At 35.5% G+C, this 20,698-nt stretch overlaps 1 protein-coding gene and 1 non-coding gene across 2 annotated transcripts; both read left to right on the top strand.

Annotated features, from left to right (window-relative positions):
* The first annotated feature begins 634 nt into the window (after nucleotides 1–634).
* On the top strand, nucleotides 635–741 carry LOC118479958. Its single transcript, XR_004861600.1, has one exon. It is a non-coding gene; the product is annotated as a small nucleolar RNA R71 (small nucleolar RNA).
* Nucleotides 742–15,639: 14,898 nt separating this feature from the next.
* LOC110889664 (WAT1-related protein At1g09380) lies at nucleotides 15,640–20,207 on the top strand. The gene is made up of 7 exons (XM_022137227.2): nucleotides 15,640–15,909; nucleotides 17,136–17,198; nucleotides 17,451–17,567; nucleotides 17,652–17,889; nucleotides 19,110–19,268; nucleotides 19,342–19,493; nucleotides 19,966–20,207. Exons 1-7 carry the CDS (start codon nucleotides 15,722–15,724, stop codon nucleotides 20,075–20,077), a joined length of 1,029 nt encoding a protein of 342 aa, XP_021992919.1. The 5' UTR covers nucleotides 15,640–15,721; the 3' UTR covers nucleotides 20,078–20,207.
* Nucleotides 20,208–20,698: the final 491 nt, after the last annotated feature.

A 20,698-nucleotide genomic window follows, 5' to 3' on the forward strand; every position in this document is an offset into this window, starting at 1 on the left:
AAAGTTTAATTCCATTTTTTGAAATTGATCCGAGTTTTTCTTTTCGGTGTCGGAGATGAGGCGTGAGATAGTATCTTCAAACCTCTCTCGTCCCCTTGTTGTTGTTGAGAGAAATTTTGTGACTCATTTCTTGGTTGTTGAAAGTTTGTTCATTGTTGGTTTTGTTGGTTACTATTGTTGCCGGGTTCTCTCTAACAAAGGTTAGGGTGGTTATGCCATCCTTGGTTGTAGGTACCCGTTGGAGGACCTGACGGCCTAGGTATATTATCAACGTTGTTTACCGTTTCCGTTTGGTTATCCATTTCTTTCATACAACTCCAATTTTCATGTGGCCCACCGCACCCTTCACAAGCCATAACTGAGGCCGTTTTTGCCATTTCTAACTTTTTGATTTTTGAAGAGAGGGCCTCGTTTTTGCCGTTTTTGCCATTTCTACCTTATAGGGCCCGAGGCAATAGATTTTGTGCCTCGGGGAGTGTGCCACTGAAAATTGTTTTGAACAATTTCCTCAATTTGATTATAAATTTCATTTGGGCGACGATTACCTAGAAGTCTCCCGGAGCTAAAGTCAAGTGTTTGTCTTGTGTGTGGCAACAACCCATTATAGAAAGTGGATACTTGTTGCCATGCCGCAAGACCATGATGCGGACATTTTCTTAATAGCTCCTTGAATCTTTCCCAAGTTTCATATAAGGATTCCCCGTCCTCTTGTTAGTATGTGTTAATTTCAGTCATTAATTTAGCCGTTTTAGAAGGAGGGAAATACTTATACAAAAACCTTTGGGCTAGTTCATCCCAAGTGTTTACCGAACCACTTGGGAGGGTGTTAAGCCAAGCCTTAGCTCGGCCTTTTAGTGAAAATGGGAACATTTGGAGGCGGATGGTGTCATTTGATGCTCCGTTGATCCGAAAAGTATCACATATTTCCAAAAAGTTGGTAATATGTAAATGGGGATCTTCGTCCGCAAGCCCATGGAAAGTTGCGGAGTTTTGGAGTATTTGTATCAAATGCGGCCGAATATCGAAGTTGTTTGCATCGACATTTGATGCATTGATAGCGGCGCTGAGATTACCTACTGTAGGTCGTAGGTAATCCATCAGGGTACATTGATCTGCCATGGGAAGTGGGTCCCCCGAAACTCTTTCTTGGATTTTAGCTTTAAGTCTTTTTCTTAGAAAGCGTTTGGGTTCGTCTAGAGGTTCTTTTATGTCTTTATTGGAAGAACTGGAGCTCATGCACTGCGTAGGAAGTTCAAGTGCGGCACCTGGGTTCCAAGTCCTGCGATAAAAACAAAAAGATTGCTGGTCAGAAGTCTCACCACGACCCCGTGGTCGTGGTTACAGTGATTATTTTCTAGATCCTTATTACTGGAAAGTTCAGCACGGCCCCGTGTTGCACCGACACGGCCCCATGTTCACCTTTCTGTAACTCAGAAAATAAGGACTGTCAGTAAGGATGCTGGGCACGGCCCCGGGTCCGACCGGGCACGGCCCCGTGCTGCAGTCTGTAGAAGCTGAAAAATCTAGAAAAATCCTAAAAAAATAGAAAAATAAGAAAAACGATTAGGCCGTTGATTCCTAACTTTCTTAAAATCCTTGTGTCCCCGGCAACGGCGGCAAAAACTTGATGCATGTGTAGCGTTATATATTTTTATTGATATTTTAAGCCCTTTTTAACACATTAGTCAAGTTTTAAATTTATAAAACACGATATTCTACTAACACTAAACACACATATGGGCAAGTGCACCCATCGTGAGCGTAGTATAGCGTTGGTAAGATACCGTGGCCGTCCAAGGACACAAGAACTTTAAATACCGGTTTGTCATCAACGTCTAATCAAATCAAAATTTTAGAAAAGGTTTTAAACAAGAAAAATAAAACTAAAAATGCTGAAAAATAACAATAAAATAAAATAGATATACAAGATGAATCACTTGGATCCGAATCGCCTTTAATGTAACCTTTGATGATTTCCGCACTTTTGCACTTTTTAAGAGATTATCTTAGTTATAGTAGTAGGCCCCTCTTTTGAAGGTGACGTTACCCTCAACCTAGTGGTTTGAGTCAGCAAGGATACAATCCCAAAGGGTCGGAATATTGAAAAGATAATTAATTAAGTTATTAATGCGTAATGTGGTAGGCCCCTCTTTTGAAGGTGACGTTACCCTCGGCTAAGTGGTTTGAGTCAGCAGGGATACAATCCCAAGTAGCCGGGTTAATGTATTAATAGTAGTTTACATATGAGGGGATCAAGCCATTCACACCCCCGCCAACCAATACCAGTGGATATTGAAGGAGGTCCTAGTAAGCTTGACCCAGGTCCTTACAGGATCTGTACACTGAACAAGGCAAGAACCTTACCAAACCATTCCCTTAACCCCTACCAGGTAGCCAACATACCTCTATATAGACCGTAGAGATATGAATGGTGAAAATCTTTTATTTTATATAGACAGTAAAATAACGCCAAGACACTACGGACAAATGATAAGGAAGTTTCACCTTCAACATAAGAAACTAGTTATTAAAGTCATTAATAGAAAAGCAAATAAAAAGTGCGAAAAGATTAAAAATCAAAAGTATTACATTAAATGTTTGTCTTCACCAAGTGATGTAAGAGACTTAGGCAAACATGGCCTTTGATTGTCAAGAACTCTTACTATCAATCTTGGATCCCGAGACTACTATACACACTCTAAGGTGGATGATGGATGATGGTGGTGGATGTGGGTGTTGTAGTGGTGGTGGAGTGGTGGTGAAGTGGGAGAGAGGTGGTTTGCCAAGGAATGCCTTTGAAGTGAACCAAGCACCCCTATTTATTACTTGCACAGAAGCCCGGACATGGCCCTGTTGCCATCCTTTTTCTCTTTCTTCATTAATTACAATTTGTCTGCATTAGCTCCACACGCCCCCGTGTTCGCTGGGCACGGCCCCGTGTGCAGAAGCGTATTTGTACTATCAAGATTTGCAAGATTCTGCGAATCTTAGCGTTGACCACAGCCCGTGTTGAGCTGGGCACGCCCCCGTGCTGGGAATAGAAGCTTGTACAACTTTGGCTTTTCTGCAGATACTTGGCCACACCCCCGTGTCCGTTGGGCACGGGGTCGTGGTCAGCCTTCTGTTCTCTTGTTTTTGCTTAGGAAGATGCTGTCGAGGGGTCGGGCACGCCACGTTTATTCCCTTTCTTTGTATTTATGTTAGATTTTGCTGCATATTTGTTCCTTTTGTTCAATTAAGCTCATTTGGTCCTGAAAATACAAAAGGAAGACAAAAGCACACTTTTTTCCAACATTATTGCTAAAAAGGGTTAGTTTTATGTCTCATTTGATGTAATTTATATGTTTCATTTTACACACATCAGAAGTGTTGGTTACTAGGTATTCTCTATGCAGGGTCAACTATGGTCTTAGTAAACGACTCTCCCACAACAGGCCTCGGTTCGAAAGAGTCTTACGCCAAGGGGCCCCTTGTCCTCTTTCTTATTCATTCTCGCAAAGGAGGCCCTTGATGTCGTTATGTCTAAGGCCTTGGGTGCGGGTCTAGTAAAGGGCATCTCACTTCCAAACGGCGGGCCTGCAATCTCACACCTTCTCTACGCGGATGACGTAGTATTCCTCAACGATGGGAATGTGGAGCATGCCAAGAATTTGGCACGGATATTACACTGTTTTTTCTTAGCCTCCGGTCTAAGGGTAAGCCCATCCAAAAGCAAAGTATATGGGGTTGGTTTGAATGATCAACAATTGTCTTAGCTGGCTTCGGCCTTAAAATGCAACCAAGGATCAATGCCTTTTAAATATTTGGGGATGATGGTAGGTGCAAATATGAACATGGTGGCTAGTTGGAAATCGGTTGATGACCATTTTAATGCAAGATTATCTAGATGGCAAGCCCAAAATTTATCTTTTGCGGGTAGAGTTCTATTGGCCAAATCTATTCTTGGCCACTTACCGACTTACTTTCTTTCGCTATATAAGGCACAAAGGAAAATTATAAGTACCTTAGAAGATATACGGCGTAGATTTATTTGGGGTGGAAGTTGCAACACAAAAAAGATAAGGTGGATAGGCTGGAAAAGAATGGTTTCATCAAAAAAGAGGGGCTGGTTGGGTCTTGGATGCCTAAGGGAAGCTAACTTGGCTTTATTAATTAAATGGTAGTGGAGACTAAGGGAAGACGATGAACAACTATGGGTGAAAGTGATCAAAGTAATTCAAGGAAAGAATTGGAAAAGAAAAACGGTTCCGATCAGCAAATACTACTCGGGGGGTTTGGAAGCGTATTGGGGAAATCGACAAAGAGCTTGCAAAAAAAAGGTACAAACATGAATGACAAACTGGTATGTAAAGTGGGCAGGGGTAACAAAACAAGATTTTGGCAAGATATATGGGTTTTGAATCATCGCTTTATGGACGTCTACCCAAACCTGTACAAATTGGCAACAAAGAAAGGGGCAACTATGGCGGAGAACTACAAGAGAATTGGAGATAATTTTATTTAGGATTTTACCGGGAAGAAACACCCGCAAACATGGGCTGAATTATTACAACTTCTAGCAGTCTTAAGGAGTACTCGGATTAAACAAGGAGATGGCTCTTGGTCTTGGCAAACAGAAACGGAGCAACCATTCACAGTTAAAACGGTACGTGAAGACCTAAATTTGGCTAACACACAAACACGAGAGTATATATTTAAGTGGTGTGGGTGAGAAATTCCGAAGGCAAACGTTTTTGCTTGGAGGTGCGAACAAGGAAGGATCCTAACGAAAACCGAACTGAGCAAGAGAGGCATTCAGATGGGCAATACAATGTGTTCAAGATGCGGGTATCTACCTGAAACTGTGGACCACCTACTCGTTTCTTGCTCGAGGACCAGGCCACTTTGGTCGACAATTGAGAGATGGTTAAAAATCGATGGAATGCACAGATGTAACACAATCAGAGAAATTCTTGAAATGGCCAAAGCCGTGACAGAAAAGAGGAGGAAAAAAACGACCAGAAGTGTAATCTTGGCGACCATATGGAAGGTGTGGTTGTACCGAAATGAAAGGATCTTCAAAGGGATTTTCACGACGGATAGGAAAATAATAGAAGACATAAAGGAAAGCACGTACCTTTGGCTACAACAAAGGGCAAGCATGATGAATCTAAAGCTAGAAGAATGGAGCAGCATGGGCATTAATGTAATAGAGTAGTCGGAGAAAAGTTTGTATTATTTTGTATATATGTCTAGCTCCTGGCTAGTGTTTATTAATAAAATTGGCTCGCTTTATGTTACAAAAAAAAACCAAGAAGATAGTTGGCTTTGGAATAATGATATGGGTGAAGATTTGTCAGTGGCTCTAGTTCACGGGAAGATTGCACATGCAAGTTATCAAGTAAATGATGGTAAGTGGCCATTATGGAATAATTGGGGTCCCCTTAAAAATAAATTATTTCATGTGGCATGTCTCGCTAAACTGGATCTGGGACAAAAAGAAGCTCATGGTTATGGGGCTTGCAGATGGCATATGTGGAAGGTGCGGGTTGGGCGATGAATCTGTCGACCACTCTTTAACATCTTGTTTGCTAGCTCGCGGTTTAGTGGAATGTTTTAGTGCGGCTGACAATTCCATATCCACTAGGGAGTTTTCTTACACTTCGGTTTGGAACCTTCTGACAGTTTTGAATGGCTCAATGGAATGGAAAAAACTTGTTGGCATTATCTTCATGGCAACTTTAAGACTCGAAACGCTAAGGAATTAGATGGTCGGAGCATTCCGGTAGAGAAGATTGTGGAGGAGATCAAGTTGAACTCTTTCCTTTGAATTAAATGTAGATCAAAATTTAATGCGCTAAATTGGGATATGTGGCTAGATTTCAACCTCATGATGTAATCCCCTAAATTTTGTATTGTTTTGTCTGGTTTTTCCGTTTCTTGTTGGCCTGGGTTCTATATGATATATGAAAATTGTTGTCGTTAAAATAAAAAGAATAAAGGAGATGCCCAATTAATTATTTATATAGCTATATGTAAAAGCGGAAAAATAAATAAAAAGCAAACACACAATCAAGTAGTTATGAACAAGGGCGGATCTATCCGTATTTGTGGGTGGGCGGGTGCACCCCTTGAAAAAAATTTAGTGTTAATTTTCGCCGAAAATCCGACCACACCCCTTGAAAAGTTTCAACCGCCCCTCGTAGAAAAAGAATGATGAATTTATAAAAAATAAAAATTTTAAACACTAATTATTATTAATACATAAGTATATAATACAGTTTATATATTTATTCTTTAACCATTTAATTACTTAACCCAATCTAAGCCCAATCTATAATCTTTTTTTATTAACCAATTATCCAAGCTCAATCCCAACCCAAAGATTTTGGATTAAATAAAATAACCCCCAAAAAAACGCCTAAGCGACTCACAACCGGACGATTTTTTGGCCGGAAAATTCCAAATTTCCGCCGTTTCAACCATAATTACATCAGAATTCCGACTTAGAACAGGTATCCTTTCTTTATTGATTGTTTTTTTGTTGTTTTATGTGGTGATTAGAGGGAATTATATTTATATATATATATATACATACATATATATATATATATATGAGTAGGAGTTCTGCGGAAAGTGTGTTTTTCCTAGAAAGTCTAGGAAGCGATCTGGGCCCTCCGATTGGTGTTTCTAATGGCTTAGATCAAATGGATAGCATTTTCGTAATATCTGAGTTATATAATTAGAGACTTCTAATATAGTGAGGGTATTTTGGTAATTGGAAGTGTTTTAAATCAATCAAGAAACTGCCATAACAATAACCAATCCCTAAAATCATGGGATTTCCCCTCTTTCTCTCTTTCTCTCTCTCTCTCTCTCTCTCTCTCTCTCTCCCTAACCGCAACCAAAGAAGAACCAGCCATATTTCCTGCAAATATTCTTCTCCGATTGTTCATATATCGGTTCCTTCGAGGTATAAGCCGATCAAACAATAGTCGGAATCGTTGGTCGGCCGGTGATGCTTCCCTATCGGTTGTTGTTTTTCATACTTGTTTCAATTTTTTTTATCTATCATTGAATCGGGTTATTATTTTTAGTCAATGGACCTCAATGCTTGACATCTTAGAGTAGGCTCTAGATGTAATTGGGGTTACCTACAGATGTCTTGATGGCAGTACCTACAGATGTAATTGTGTTTTAAAATGATCTGAATATGTTGATGATGGCAGTGTGTTGTAAAGTTTATGTGTTTTACCATTTTAATGTTGATGATGACAGTGTGTTGAAGACGAAGACACTGGGTTGTGTTGAAGACGAAGACACTGACAGTGTGTCCAGCAATCTGCTTGCTGTTAAAACACAATGTCAAGAAATATGCTTATTGTTAAAACACAGTGTCAAGAATCCTCCAGCAATCTGCTTGCTGTTAAAACACAGTGTCAAGAATCCTCCAGCAATCTGCTTGCTGTTAAAACACAGCGTCAAGAAATCTGCTTGATGTTAAAACACAGTGTCAAGGAAATCTGCTTGTTATTAAAACACAATGTCAAGAAATCAGCTTGCTGTTAAAACACAGTGTCAAGAATCCTCCAGCAATCTGCTTGCTGTTAAAACACAGTGTCAAGAATCCCCCAGCAATCTGCTTGCTGTTAAAACACAGCGTCAAGAAATCTGCTTGCTGTTAAAACACAGTGTCAAGGAAATCTGCTTGCTGTTAAAACACAATGTCAAGAAATCAGCTTGCTGTTAAAACACAGTGTCAAGAATCCTCCAGCAATCTGCGTGCTGTTAAAACACAGTGTCAAGAATCCTCCAGCAATCTGCTTGCTGTTAAAACACAGCGTCAAGAAATCTGCTTGCTGTTAAAACACATTGTCAAGAAACATAGCGTCTTGTATGATTTAAATTGAAACTGTCAATTTGATTTAAATGGAATATTTAGTTTCCATAATTTTGTGGTTAGTTAGTTATCCTAATAAAATAATCCATAATTAAAATAATATTCAAATTACACAATTGCCCTTTTAGTTAAAATTCTTCAATGCCACATGTCGCGCTCTTATTGCTTCCTAGACTTTCTAGGAAAAACACACTTTCTGCAGGAACCCTACTCTATATATATATATATATATATATCTAGTGTGAGGTTCATTGGAGAACACTAAAAAAGTGGGGAGCAGTGGGGAACCGACTCAAACGAACTCCGATTGGACTCATTCCAGCGGCGTTGGAACCGGCTCGTCGAACCCTTACTAGGATCTCTTAACCCTAAACCCTAAATCATAACCCCTAAACCCTAAATATATTAGGGTTTGGCTTTTAGGGTTTAGCTTTAGGGTTTAGCTTTAGGTTTAGCCTTTAGGGTTTAGCTTTTAGGGTTTATAGTTTAGATTTTACGGTTTAACTTAGGTTTTAGCCTTATTTTTTAGCTTTAGGGTTTAGAGTTTAGGAGTTAGGATTTAGGGTTAAGAGATCTTAGTTAGGGTTCGACGAGCCGGTTTCAACACCGCTGGAATGAGTCCAATCGGAGTTCGTTTGAGTCGGTTCCCCACTGTTCCCCACTTTTTTAGTGTTCCCCAATGAACCTTCCCCTATATATATATATATATATATATATATATATATATATAGGGAAGGGCTTATGCGAGAACTCCATTTATTGTGAGAACCGCGAGAACCAATGTGAACACAACCTAAAATAGCTAAAAAAACCTAACCCCCACCCCCAAAAAAACCTAACCCCCCCCCCCAAAAAAAAAAAAAAAAAAAAAAACTACCCCCCCAAGCTAAATGCTAAAAACTAAAACCCCCAAAAAACCTAAAAAAAACCTAACCCCCCCCCCCAAAACCTAAACCCCTCCCCCACCCCCCCCCCCCCCCCCCAAAAAAAAACCTAACCCCCCATCCCCCTAGCTAAAATGCTAAAAACTAAACCCCCAAAAAACCTAAAATAATAAAAAAAATCTAATTTTTTTTTTAATATTTTTTATGCTCAAATCGCTACTTTTAGTGGCAAAATTTTTTTTTTTTTAAATTTTTTTTTTAATTTTTTGGCTTCGAAAAGTAGCGATTTCTATATAAAAGATATTAAAAAAAATTTTGTATGATTTTTAGCTATTTTTAGGCATTTTTGGTTGTGTTCACATTGGTTCTCGCGGTTCTCGCATGATCTTCTCCCTATATATATAGGGCCAAGATCATTTCAGAACCATAAATATTTACAGAACTCGCAGAACTCCTAGTAAACAATCATTTTATTTATATATTTTTATGTTTAGGATAATTTTATCATTTATTATGTGTATTTTTACGATTACATACATGTTAAGAGTAATTTTATCATTTTTTATATGTAATTTTATAATTATACATATGTAAACTAGTTTTTTTACATATATGTAATTAGTTATGAAACATATATATAATTTTGGCAATTAAACATATGTAAACTACTTCTAACATGTATGTAATTAAAGAAATACATATAATAGATGATAAAAATATCCTAAATACAAAAACTTATATATAAAATGATTGTTTATTAGGAGTTCTGAAAGTTTTGTAGTTATTTAGAGTTCTGAAATGAACTCAACTATATATATATATATATATATATATATATATATATATAGAGAGAGAGAGAGAGAGAGAGAGTAAGGTTAACATACAAAAAGCCTTATCATACATCACGTAGGAGACAATGGTAACCGTTGGATCAGGGGTATAATCACGCATGGGACCACATAATCACGCATGGGACCACATAATCACGCATGAGACTATAATCATGCACGTTCTATGATAATAACGCACGTTATATTTTTTGTCATGTATGTTAATGTAGGTTAAGCCTTAAAGTACATTATACTTTCTATATATATATATATATATATATATATATATATATATGTATATATATATATATATATATATATATATATGTATATATATATATAACGGGATCAGAAGAAAGCGGAAAAAAATGTGAGAACGGTGAGAACACATCTTGGCCGAACATGTGGCGTGGGGCATGATCAGGGTCCGAGGGGTTTTTTTTGTCTTTTTAGTATTCTTCTCCTTTCACGATTTTCGCGTTTGACATGCTTCTTTATTTTTTGCGTGCAAGATAATTTTGGCGTTATGTAGATTTATTAAATATTTGGCGTTTTATTGTTTTTTCTCAGATTTTTCTCGTTGAATTAATTCTTTTTGTGTCACATAGTTAATCTTTTGGCGTTATGGCTTTTCCATGTCATTTTTGGCGTTTTGTATCTTTTTGTTAATAATTCATTACCATAGATTAATATTTATAAAACCACAATAAAACGAAAATCAAAATAAACTAATAGTCTTCCGTAGGTGGGGTTACATCAGAGATGTACCCATCGCTTTCTTCATCACTTTCTTCAGATTCTTCATCATCAAATTTCATTTTTGCGTATAACGCCATTAGCTCGTCTCTTCTTTCCTGCAGCCTATTCTTGAATATCACTGCATCCTTGGATTTTGGATCGTTCAAAGGTGTTAAATCACAGAGTTGTTCAATGATAGATAGCAACCCTGTCTTCAACATTTCTTCCATTGGTCTTGAATATTGCACCCCGTTTTGATAAGTAACTTCAAGTGTTCCTTCTTCCTCATGCAATACCCAACTGCTAAGTTTTGGTATTTGAGTATCTTCAATATCATCATCATCTTCATCGACTTCTTTTTATTACAGTTCTTATTCTTTCACAATCGTTGTCTCTTGGAACCCTAAGGGCAGGATATCCTTCTGAACATTTTCATTCATTCCCATCATGGCTTTTATTGTTCTTACCTTTACCCTTCTCCTGTCAGAGAACTTTATGATGAATCGTTTTTCTTTCCTTTCAAACCTCCATGCAATAACCTTAGCCATTTTTTAGTTTTTTTTGGCGTTTTGGAGAATATGTGGCGTTTTAGTCTTTCTGGCGAGTTTGAGCTTGGGTTCTGATGGTCTTCTTTTATATTGACTTTTTTCCCGCGTATGTCAGGTAATTATGGCGTTTTGAAAAAGATAAATAAATTTAATATAATAAATGTTAGTAATTATGTTTTTCGTCGTTTCATTTTACTGTTTTTTTGCAGTTTTACCGTGTTTTTGTTTTCAGACTCAACTATTTTAATGGTGTAACACGTCAAATCTTTTGACAGCTGTAATTATGGCATTTTGTTTTCCAATGGCGGTTAGATAACTATTGGACTTCTTTTGTTTTATATTCTTTGCACATTGTTTCACGCTTTTTTTTATAATATTAGTTGTTCAAATTAATTTTATTATAGTTTGGTAGTTTTTTGGGGGCTTTTTTATGGCATTATGGCGTTTTTCACGTATTTGCTAAATTTGGGGTTTTTTAATATTTTTCATTATAGCATTAATATTATTTTGTTGTTTATTAACTGACATTACAAAACAAACAATAGATAAAGAAAATTAAAAAAAAACAAAGCAGAAGCAATTTATGATTTAAAATCTTCAGTGTCATCAGTCTCTTTTTTCTTTTGAAACTACAAGAAATGTGACAAATAAATGGCGTTTTGGGTTTGGCTTTGTTTATTTTTTTTGTTCATGTGTTGAAGTGTCTTCGTGGATGTTGGAGACATAGAGTGACCCCTTGTGGGTGGATGCTATCTGCCTGTAGTCTTCATTATATTCATTGAGGCCAAAGTAGCATTTACACTGGTATAGGTCTCTTCTATCATCCAAACCTTCTTCAGGAACAAAGATGACAGTATGACATATGGGTGTCATCAGTCCCTCTTTTTTCAATTTTGTCCATCTCATGCAGCAAAATCTTTCTAAACTCACGTAACAAATCATTAAATGAAGCTTCATGCAGAACATTTACTGAGGATCAAAGAAAATATGTTTTGCTGTCGTTGTATTTTTTGGCGTTTTACATTGAGTTTTAAATTTTTTTAGCAACCACTGTGCGTTTTTTTGTGTTTTTTTTTTGTGTGATAAACGGAAGGTGGTAAGGCGTTTCTATTTATAGAATTTTTTTGGCGCGTAGTTTAGGCGGGATGTTATTTTTATAACAAAAAATGTAATTAACATTTATCCGGATGTAAACTTTGGCGTTATATATAATGGCGTTTATATTTTATGGCGTTTTTGTAGTCAGAGAACTTAAATAAAAACACAGAAAAAAGTAAGCAGTGATAAAATTGGCGTTTTGTATTTACTTGGCGTTTTAATTTTCAATGGCGTTTTATGTGAGGAATGGTTTTTTTACTTTTTTACCCTTAATGACGCGCGTCCACGTAATAAAATTGGTATTATTTACTAAAATGCCATCGCGCCAATCTAGTCCATAGATTGTTTTGATCGGACGATCCATAAGCGTTCTCACCGTTCTCACACTTTTCACCGTTTTCTCTAAATCCTGACCCTATATATATATATATATATATATATATGGTTAGGTTAACGTACAAATGCCCTTATCGTACAATACGTATGAGTCAATCTCAGTCGTCAGATCTTCATCCCGCATTGAAATCGCATGTTGGTTTTTTGTAACAATTTCGCATGTTGTTTTTTTAACATGCGATTTCATCAAAATTACCACATGCGAAATTGTTACAAAAAAACAACATGCTATTTCATCAAAATTATCACATGCGAAATTGTTACAAAAAACCAACATGCGATTTCATCAAAAATTATCATATGCGAAATTGTTACAAAAAACCAACGTGCGATTTCAATGCGGGATGAAAGATCTGACGGCTGAGATTAACACGTACGTATTGTACGATAAGGACATTTGTACAGTACACTTTCTCTCTCTCTCTCTCTCTCTCTCTATATATATATATATATATATATATATATATATATATATATAGGGTGGGGTTCGGCTAGAAAGTCCAAATTTCCTAAAAAGTGTAAAAAGTCATAAAACACTCTAATTTCAGCCAGAAAACTCACCAAAAACCCACAAATAACAGAGTGAAAATTACTAAAACACCATATTCAAACCATTATAGTTCATAAAAACTTAAAACACACAATGGTAGAACTATGAATATAAAACACAACATGTTAATCAACATAAAACACAATAATATTTGTTATTCGATAATCAGAGCCTTATCATCCAAAACACAAAACACAACCCACATATATGATGTTTTATTAATCTTCATTTTGTTATTTGTGGGTTTTTGGTGTGTTTTATGGTTGACAATTTGGTGTTTTATGACTTTCTACACTTTTTAGGAAATTTGGACTTTCTAGCCAATTCCTAGCCTATATATATATATAGGGGACCGCTAAAATGAAAACCAACTCCAGTTGTAAGAACCATGAGAACTTTTTGATCCGGGGCGAGTTGGACCAAAATTTTTTTTGATAAACGTAGATGCGTGTATTATAAACACATTTGTAAAAAAAATCAAAAAAAAAATGTCGTGTGTGTAGTTTTGAGCACCACAAGTTTGTGTTTACGGGTACCGGTCCAACTCGCTCCGTACGGTGTAGTTCTCATGGTTCTTACAACTGGAGGTGGTTTTCAATTTAGTGGTATATATATATATATATATATGGGTTTGATCTTTTTATGTTTTTTGATGGTTTTTTTTTTGTTGTTCACTTGTTCTAGACTTGTAGTTAATGATTTTGTTGTTTTATTTAAATGACTAATCAACATTTAAAACTAAGGCTTGAATGCTTAAAGATTAAAAACGCTTAAAGATTAAAATTGAAAATTTTGGACGATAGTTGAGCAAATTTGTTTATTTTGTTTAAGTGTTTAGTGTTTTTTTTATGAACTTATGGAGCGATTTATAAATGATAGGAACCATGAGAGTGAAAATTTCCAAAGGGTTTTGGATAGATATGTGATAGGAACCATGAACTATTTATATGTGATAGGAACCATGAGCGATTTATATAGAGAAAGACTTGCTTAAGAAAGTATCTATAGATGATGTTTTGATAGATTCAAAAATCGAAAAACTGTAGGGCATAATCTTACCCTCCTCAGACCCTACATTTGCTTTGCTATTGGTGGGATTTACTGAGTATGATGATAATGATGATGATAATAATGACGCTTGATGTGTTTTTGATAATTATATAAATTCTAGTTTGATTTTTTTTTGTTTTACATGACCCATATAAATTTTTGTTTGATGTTCTTTTATTTTATATGACCCAACCCGATCCGACCCTCTATTAACCGGATTTTTTCTTATAGCTAGGGGCCTAAGGTTATAGGGAGTGGTTAAACACTTTCAACAGGTAAACTTTCAAATCGACCAATCAAATAGTGCCACGTCATTTTACCTATTATGTTTACCTATTGCTCAAAAACGTTGACGGTGGTTAGACACTTTGGAATATGTAAACTATTTAAAAAAAAAGAAAAATGTCTGATTGGGTGAGAAGGTATGGACCCCCCCCCCCTCCCTCTCTCTTCCCTCCCTCTCTCCGATTCGGTGAGCTTTAAATAGTACCCCTAAAATCGTTAAAAATATTTTACACTCATAAAAAAAATCATGAATCTGTCAAATTTATATCATGTGTTAGTTTGGATTTTTTTTTCTTATTTTTGGGTCCAAAACAATAATGGGTTTCGTTTTTGGTGATTATTTGTTGGGACTTTAAAACCAAAAGCTTGCATTGGTTGGTGCCTGCAACTCACATGCAAACCATGCAAGCTACCTGCAAACAAAATTAAATCAAGACATTAAACCTCCCGAGATTAATGCCTGCCAACCCGGGTTTTTCAAAACCATTCAAAGCACACTAAAGCAGTTATAGATCATGAAAATCTACTGACCACCCCGCTATCTCGTTCTTTGGGTTGATCGGCGATGTGATATAAAAATCTTTATTTTCGTGATTTTCTCTTTTATGAATGAAACTGATGACACATTTTCATGTGAACATTATATATATGGTTTTCGTGATGTTCTCTTTCATGAATGAAATTGACGACACATTTTCATGTGAGCATTATATATGTTTTCCAACGTAAATGTAAAACATATCTTAATACCTTTTTTTGGCATATCATGACTTTATTTTTTAGTTTTCTCTTACATTTACTATACTGAGAGCTAACATCTTAGTAGTATCGTAATGAAAGTAACAATACTGACCGTACCCCCCCCCCCCCCCAACCACAACCCGCTTCGCGTTACACGCACCGTATCTTTTGGTTCTAGGTTTTTTTTTTTTTTTTACAATGACAAATATGTTTTTTTCTTATCTACGTTTTTATACAATTCAAAGCTGAGCCATCGTAACTTCATACGCAATGGCGGAGCTTAAACGAAAAATCAGTGGGGGTATGACACTTTAAAAATCCAATATTTTACTCTAAAAACAATTCGGAAATTTTCGGTAAAATTAACATTACGCTTCTTTTCACGTAGTTAAATACGAAAAGTCACCGTCGCAACTCACAGAAACCACTGTTTACTTAATTTAGCAAGTTCAAAAATCGGTGGAATGTTGAAAAAAACACTTATCTTATTAAGTCAAGCTGCCATCCAATATATCGTGCTGGCATGCAAATTTAGTTGCCACAAGTTTCGTCTAAACTGAAAAGGCCAAAACGCTATAATTACAAGCGTCACCCAATTCCAAAAAATGTGACAAGTATCTCATAAATTGCATGAACTTTCGTTACAAGTAATCTCTCAACAGCTCCTTATAAATAATGTGTCTATCATTTCGCCTTCTTCAACATCATCTCTGCACATAGATATGGCAGAAAAAATGGTGTCATCTTTGTTACCTGCATTCATCATGGTGCTAGTGCAGTTTGAGTTTGCAGGTATGAACATTTTCTCCAAGCTCGCCATGGATACCGGCATGAATCCCTTCATCCATGTCGCCTATCGTCAGATCTTCGCTTTTCTCTTCCTTGCGCCTATAGCTTTTTTCGTTGAAAGGTACGTATAGTTTCTATTCAACATATATATATTGATTAACATAGTGTGTCTAAACGTACCCCTCTTGTACTGAACATACCCAGAGGGACCCCCAGGTTTGTAAAGGTACAGGGTACGTTTAGCGGCACATATTCTACTTTTTTTAGGCTGGGAAGATATTTTCGCTAGATTTCATGTATGTTCCTTGACAGTGACGGAGCTAGCCCAAAAATTCAGGGGTATCCTTTTTTTTTTTTTTTTTTTTTGAGGATTAGAGGTATCCTTTGTATAAAAAGATAAAAATTTTACACTATTTAGACGAAGTTAAAGGGTATTTTTACACTACGAATAGGAAGTTGAGGGGTAGCCTGGGCTACCCCTACTTGTACATTGATTCCGCCACTGTTCCTTGATCGTTAAAATGGTAAAAATGGTCGTAAATACAGTTTTTGATTGTTTTATTCATCAGTTTCGGTGGTCGCTTAAACCCTGGTGCCTGCTGTCAAATGAGTTTTATGATTAGCTTTTGCAATGGATTTTATAAAACGGATTCTTTCTCACAAACGTTAGACTTAGATCACGTTTTACAGCCGTTATTATTATTATTGCTTTTTTCTTTTTGCTAACTTATGTTATTATTGTCACTCTTTCGGTTACAAATTTTGGTTGCTTTTACAATGTTACTTTCGTTTGCTTTTTAAAAAAATCTATATACTTTTTTATCACCATTTATAGTTCGTGATTTTAACGTGGTGTAAAAGACGTTCGTATATTCAATTAAACATGGAAAAAAATTAATAATAGATTGTCGCTTTTTCGGTTAGAAATTTTGGTTGCTTTTACAATGTTACTTTCGTTTGCTTTTTAAAGAGTCTGTGTACTTTTTTATCACCATTTAGTTCGTGATTTTAACCTGGTGTAAAAGACGTTCATATATTTAATTAAGCATGAAAAAAAAATTAATAATAGATAAAAATGTTAACACTTATATACAAAATTATAAAATCTATTGAATACTCAGGGGCGCAGCATAGTAAGGGCAGGAGGTGGCTGCCGATCCCCAAACTTTTCGCTTAATAGTGGAGAATATGTATTTCGTATAAAATTTTTGGGTATATACGTTTTCGACCCCTGGTTTTATAGAAATTTTGGTATATACGTTTTCGACCTCTCGATCAGAAATCTCAAGCTTCGCCACTGTAAATACTTGCATTCAATATTATTAATGTTCTGTCATATGATTGTAGAGGGAAAAGACCTCCGATGACGCTGAAGGTTCTTGTCCAAGTTTTCTTCTGCTCCATGTTCGGGTGAGTTAGTTTTGACGCGTAAATCTCATATCTCTCGTCTACAACAGAGATTCCGGGTTCATAAGAAAAACTAATTTCAAGATGTGTTAATGTTGCCCCTTGAGTAACTAAATTAAATTCGTAAGCTCTTGGTGGACAAACAAAAATAATAATATTATTTGTTTGGCGTGTCTCATGTTACACAAGTTATATCTGAATTTATTACACAACACGCAGTTAATTTTGTTCTAAAGTTTGGCTAATCGTTTTCAGGTTAACGCTGAACCAAATCACATACTTTGTTGGTTTGAAACTCTCGACGCCAACCATTGGGTGTGCGCTATCGAATCTTCTGCCCGCACTCACCTTTGTTCTTGCTGTCGTATTCAAGTAATCTATAACACGGTTTTGTTACATTTTTTAAGCTGGTGTTAAGGAAAGTAAATCATGACGTTTATTGTTATTTTTGGGTAGGCAAGAGGATGCAAAGTTGAAGACGTTGGGTGGACTAGCGAAGTTGATAGGAACAGTGGCTGCGGTTTCGGGTGCGATGGTCTTGTCCATGTACCATGGACCGGTTATACCCATTGGTGAATCAACCATTCATTTACGCATGGCAAAGGATGGGCTTAATCCTGCTCAAGGAACCATCGTCGGACCCATTCTAGTCATCGTTAGTGCTCTCACTTGGGCAATATGGTTTGTTATCCAAGTAAGTCTTTCTAATATCGATTTTTTTTAAGTTATATATTTCAAATTACTTTTATCTTTTTCAATTTTCATTGAACATGTATAATATGGACTTTGTCGTGTACAAACTACAAAGTGAAAATTTCAAGTTACTTTAAAAGTCAACGACTGTGACTACTTTATTTTTTTATATACTTTTAGCCTTTAGTTTTGTATTCCTTGATCTGGTAAGACGAAAAAAATTATTTGTAGATAAAAAACGGTTTTTCACAAAATTTACGTCAAAATAAAGCAAAAGAAAAATAAAAATCAGAACTGTGGATTTTAATTTTTTTCTAAATAATATATAGTTATATACTACACGTTATTAGAGAAAATCTAAGATGTATGTCAAGTAGAAGTACCATATAACTCAAATCAAATCTCTATCTCAAATAACAATTTCCATTTGTCTTAATCTGTGTTAACATCATAGTAGACAAACATACGATTCAAATTCGAATAACGTACAAATTTGTTTGTCACCAATTTATTTTAAAACAAATCAATACATATAACCAAACACAAATGATGAATAAAATTTAATTTATCAATGATTTTTTATTTTTTAAAAATATTTAATTTATCGTTGAAATTGATTTTTCTCTAATAACTACGTTCATTATTTAATTTATCATTGAAATTTATTTTTTTCTAAGAACTATACGTTAATTAATTTTGGTATGTAAACTATACCGAGTACCGTACCGAATAAATAGCGATCCAATAACATCAGTACTAGTATCGGTACTAGTTTTTATGGTTTCGATTTCAATAACATTTCATTTATTTGGTAATACATACATACATACATACATACATACATACATACATACATACATACATACATACATACATACATACATACATACATACATACACACACATACACATACATACATACATACATACATACATACATACATACATACATACATACGTACGTACGTACGTACGTACATACATACATACATACATACATACATACATACATACATACATACATACATACATACATACATACATACATACATACATACATACGGGTAAACTTTTGTGTAATTAAACCTATTACCATCGTAATAAACTTTTTTTATTTCATACATGCATATTTCTTTCCTACCGAATCATATGGGAAAATTTTCATTAGCTAGCTTGTTTTTTAAAATACAAAATTGCTGATGGAAGTTGCTAAAAATTTAGGCAAAAATGGGCGACGCATATCCTGTTCCGTATTCAAGCTCGGCTTTGATGTTGGCGATGTCGACTGTTGAGTGCTCAATATTTGGCATGATCATCATGCCACATAAACGCGAATGGGCGTTGTATCCACCCATCAGGGCCTTGGCATCTGTTTATGGGGTATGTTATATGAGTCGTGTGTGTGAGTTTGTGTTTATTTCATGACCAATAATATAAACTAACATGATTGTAGGGAGTGGTTTGTTCGGGGATCGGAGTTTGCATGATGTCCTGGAGTATCCAGAGAAGAGGAGCATTGTTTGTTTCAGTATTTAGCCCATTGTTGTTGGTCATTGTTGCAATACTCAGCTGGGCATTTCTACGTGAAAAGTTATATGTTGGAACGTAAGTTTGTATGATATTACCACCCACCTAATTAAGCTTGTATATTAAAGAACATGTGGGTCCTAATAATCTCACACCCCAAAATTTTAATTTCACACCCTGTATACGAGGCGTATAAGATTATACGATCCGTATAGAATAATTTAACATGACAAATATTGGGCCATATAATGTTATATGGTTCGTATACATAGAAAAAATATTAGGCCGTATAACAATTTATACGGGTCGTATAGCATTATATAAGGTTTGGGTCGTATAACATTATAACATTCTATATGGGTCGTATAATGTAATACGGCCTGTATATATGAACAAAACAAAATTCTCTGACAATTTTTTTATGCAACAGTTAGTTATACGGCCCATATAACTCTATACGAACCGTATACATGTAGAGATGTGAAAATAAGATTTTAGGGGTGTGGTAATAGTGGAAGCGTTTATTAATTTGATTGAGACATGCATGCAGAGTGCTAGGATCAGTGCTGATTGTTATTGGATTGTACGCTGTGTTATGGGGAAAAAGCAAGGAACTGGAAGCCCCTAAAGTCGAGACAAAGGAAGATATCGAAATGCATTGATCGATATATGCATAATTAAGTGGTTTAATAATAAGATATATGCTTTGTTGAACCTACATGATTATATTATGATTTGTTGCATTATAAGATCGATTCAAGGTATAAAAGCGTCTTTGCGGGAGTTTAAATGTTTTTACAAGTCAATTAATTTGCTATAGTTTTCATCCATTATTAGAATACATATGGATGGTCATATACGCATTGTCATTTTGGTTACCATTATTACCAGAATGAAAAGAAAATCATTACTCTCTAATGTTTGTCATGCAAAAAGACAAATGAATAAAGTACAATTAACTGATAATAACAAAAATACCCCTATCTCAAAATATAGAAATTTACCAATATTTACAACATTATTCAATTAAAAATTATAACAAATTTATATTTTGAAAAGTAAATATTTTTTACTAATAAATTTAGAATCATATTTAAAAAAAATTAAAATCATCCGAAACTTCCAAACTATAAAAAATTAAAATGATCCACGCTGTATCAGCAAACACTCTTTACCCATCCAAGTTTGTGGTCTTCATCAACATTAAAAAAAAAAAAAAAAAAAAAAAAGATTATCATCAAATGTTTTTCCTGTATCCGAGGATAAAGAACCACTCACATCCT

This window comes from Helianthus annuus, chromosome 6 (genome assembly GCF_002127325.2).
Source record: "Helianthus annuus cultivar XRQ/B chromosome 6, HanXRQr2.0-SUNRISE, whole genome shotgun sequence".
Taxonomy (NCBI): Eukaryota; Viridiplantae; Streptophyta; class Magnoliopsida; order Asterales; family Asteraceae; genus Helianthus; species Helianthus annuus.

Coding starts and splice junctions, on each gene's coding strand:
- LOC110889664 (XM_022137227.2), top strand. CDS start 15,722: ATGGCAGAAAAAATGGTGTCATCTTTGTTACCTGCATTCATCATGGTG. Junction 15,910..17,135: donor ATAGCTTTTTTCGTTGAAAG/GTACGTATAGTT, acceptor ATATGATTGTAG/AGGGAAAAGACCTCCGATGA. Junction 17,199..17,450: donor TTCTTCTGCTCCATGTTCGG/GTGAGTTAGTTT, acceptor AATCGTTTTCAG/GTTAACGCTGAACCAAATCA.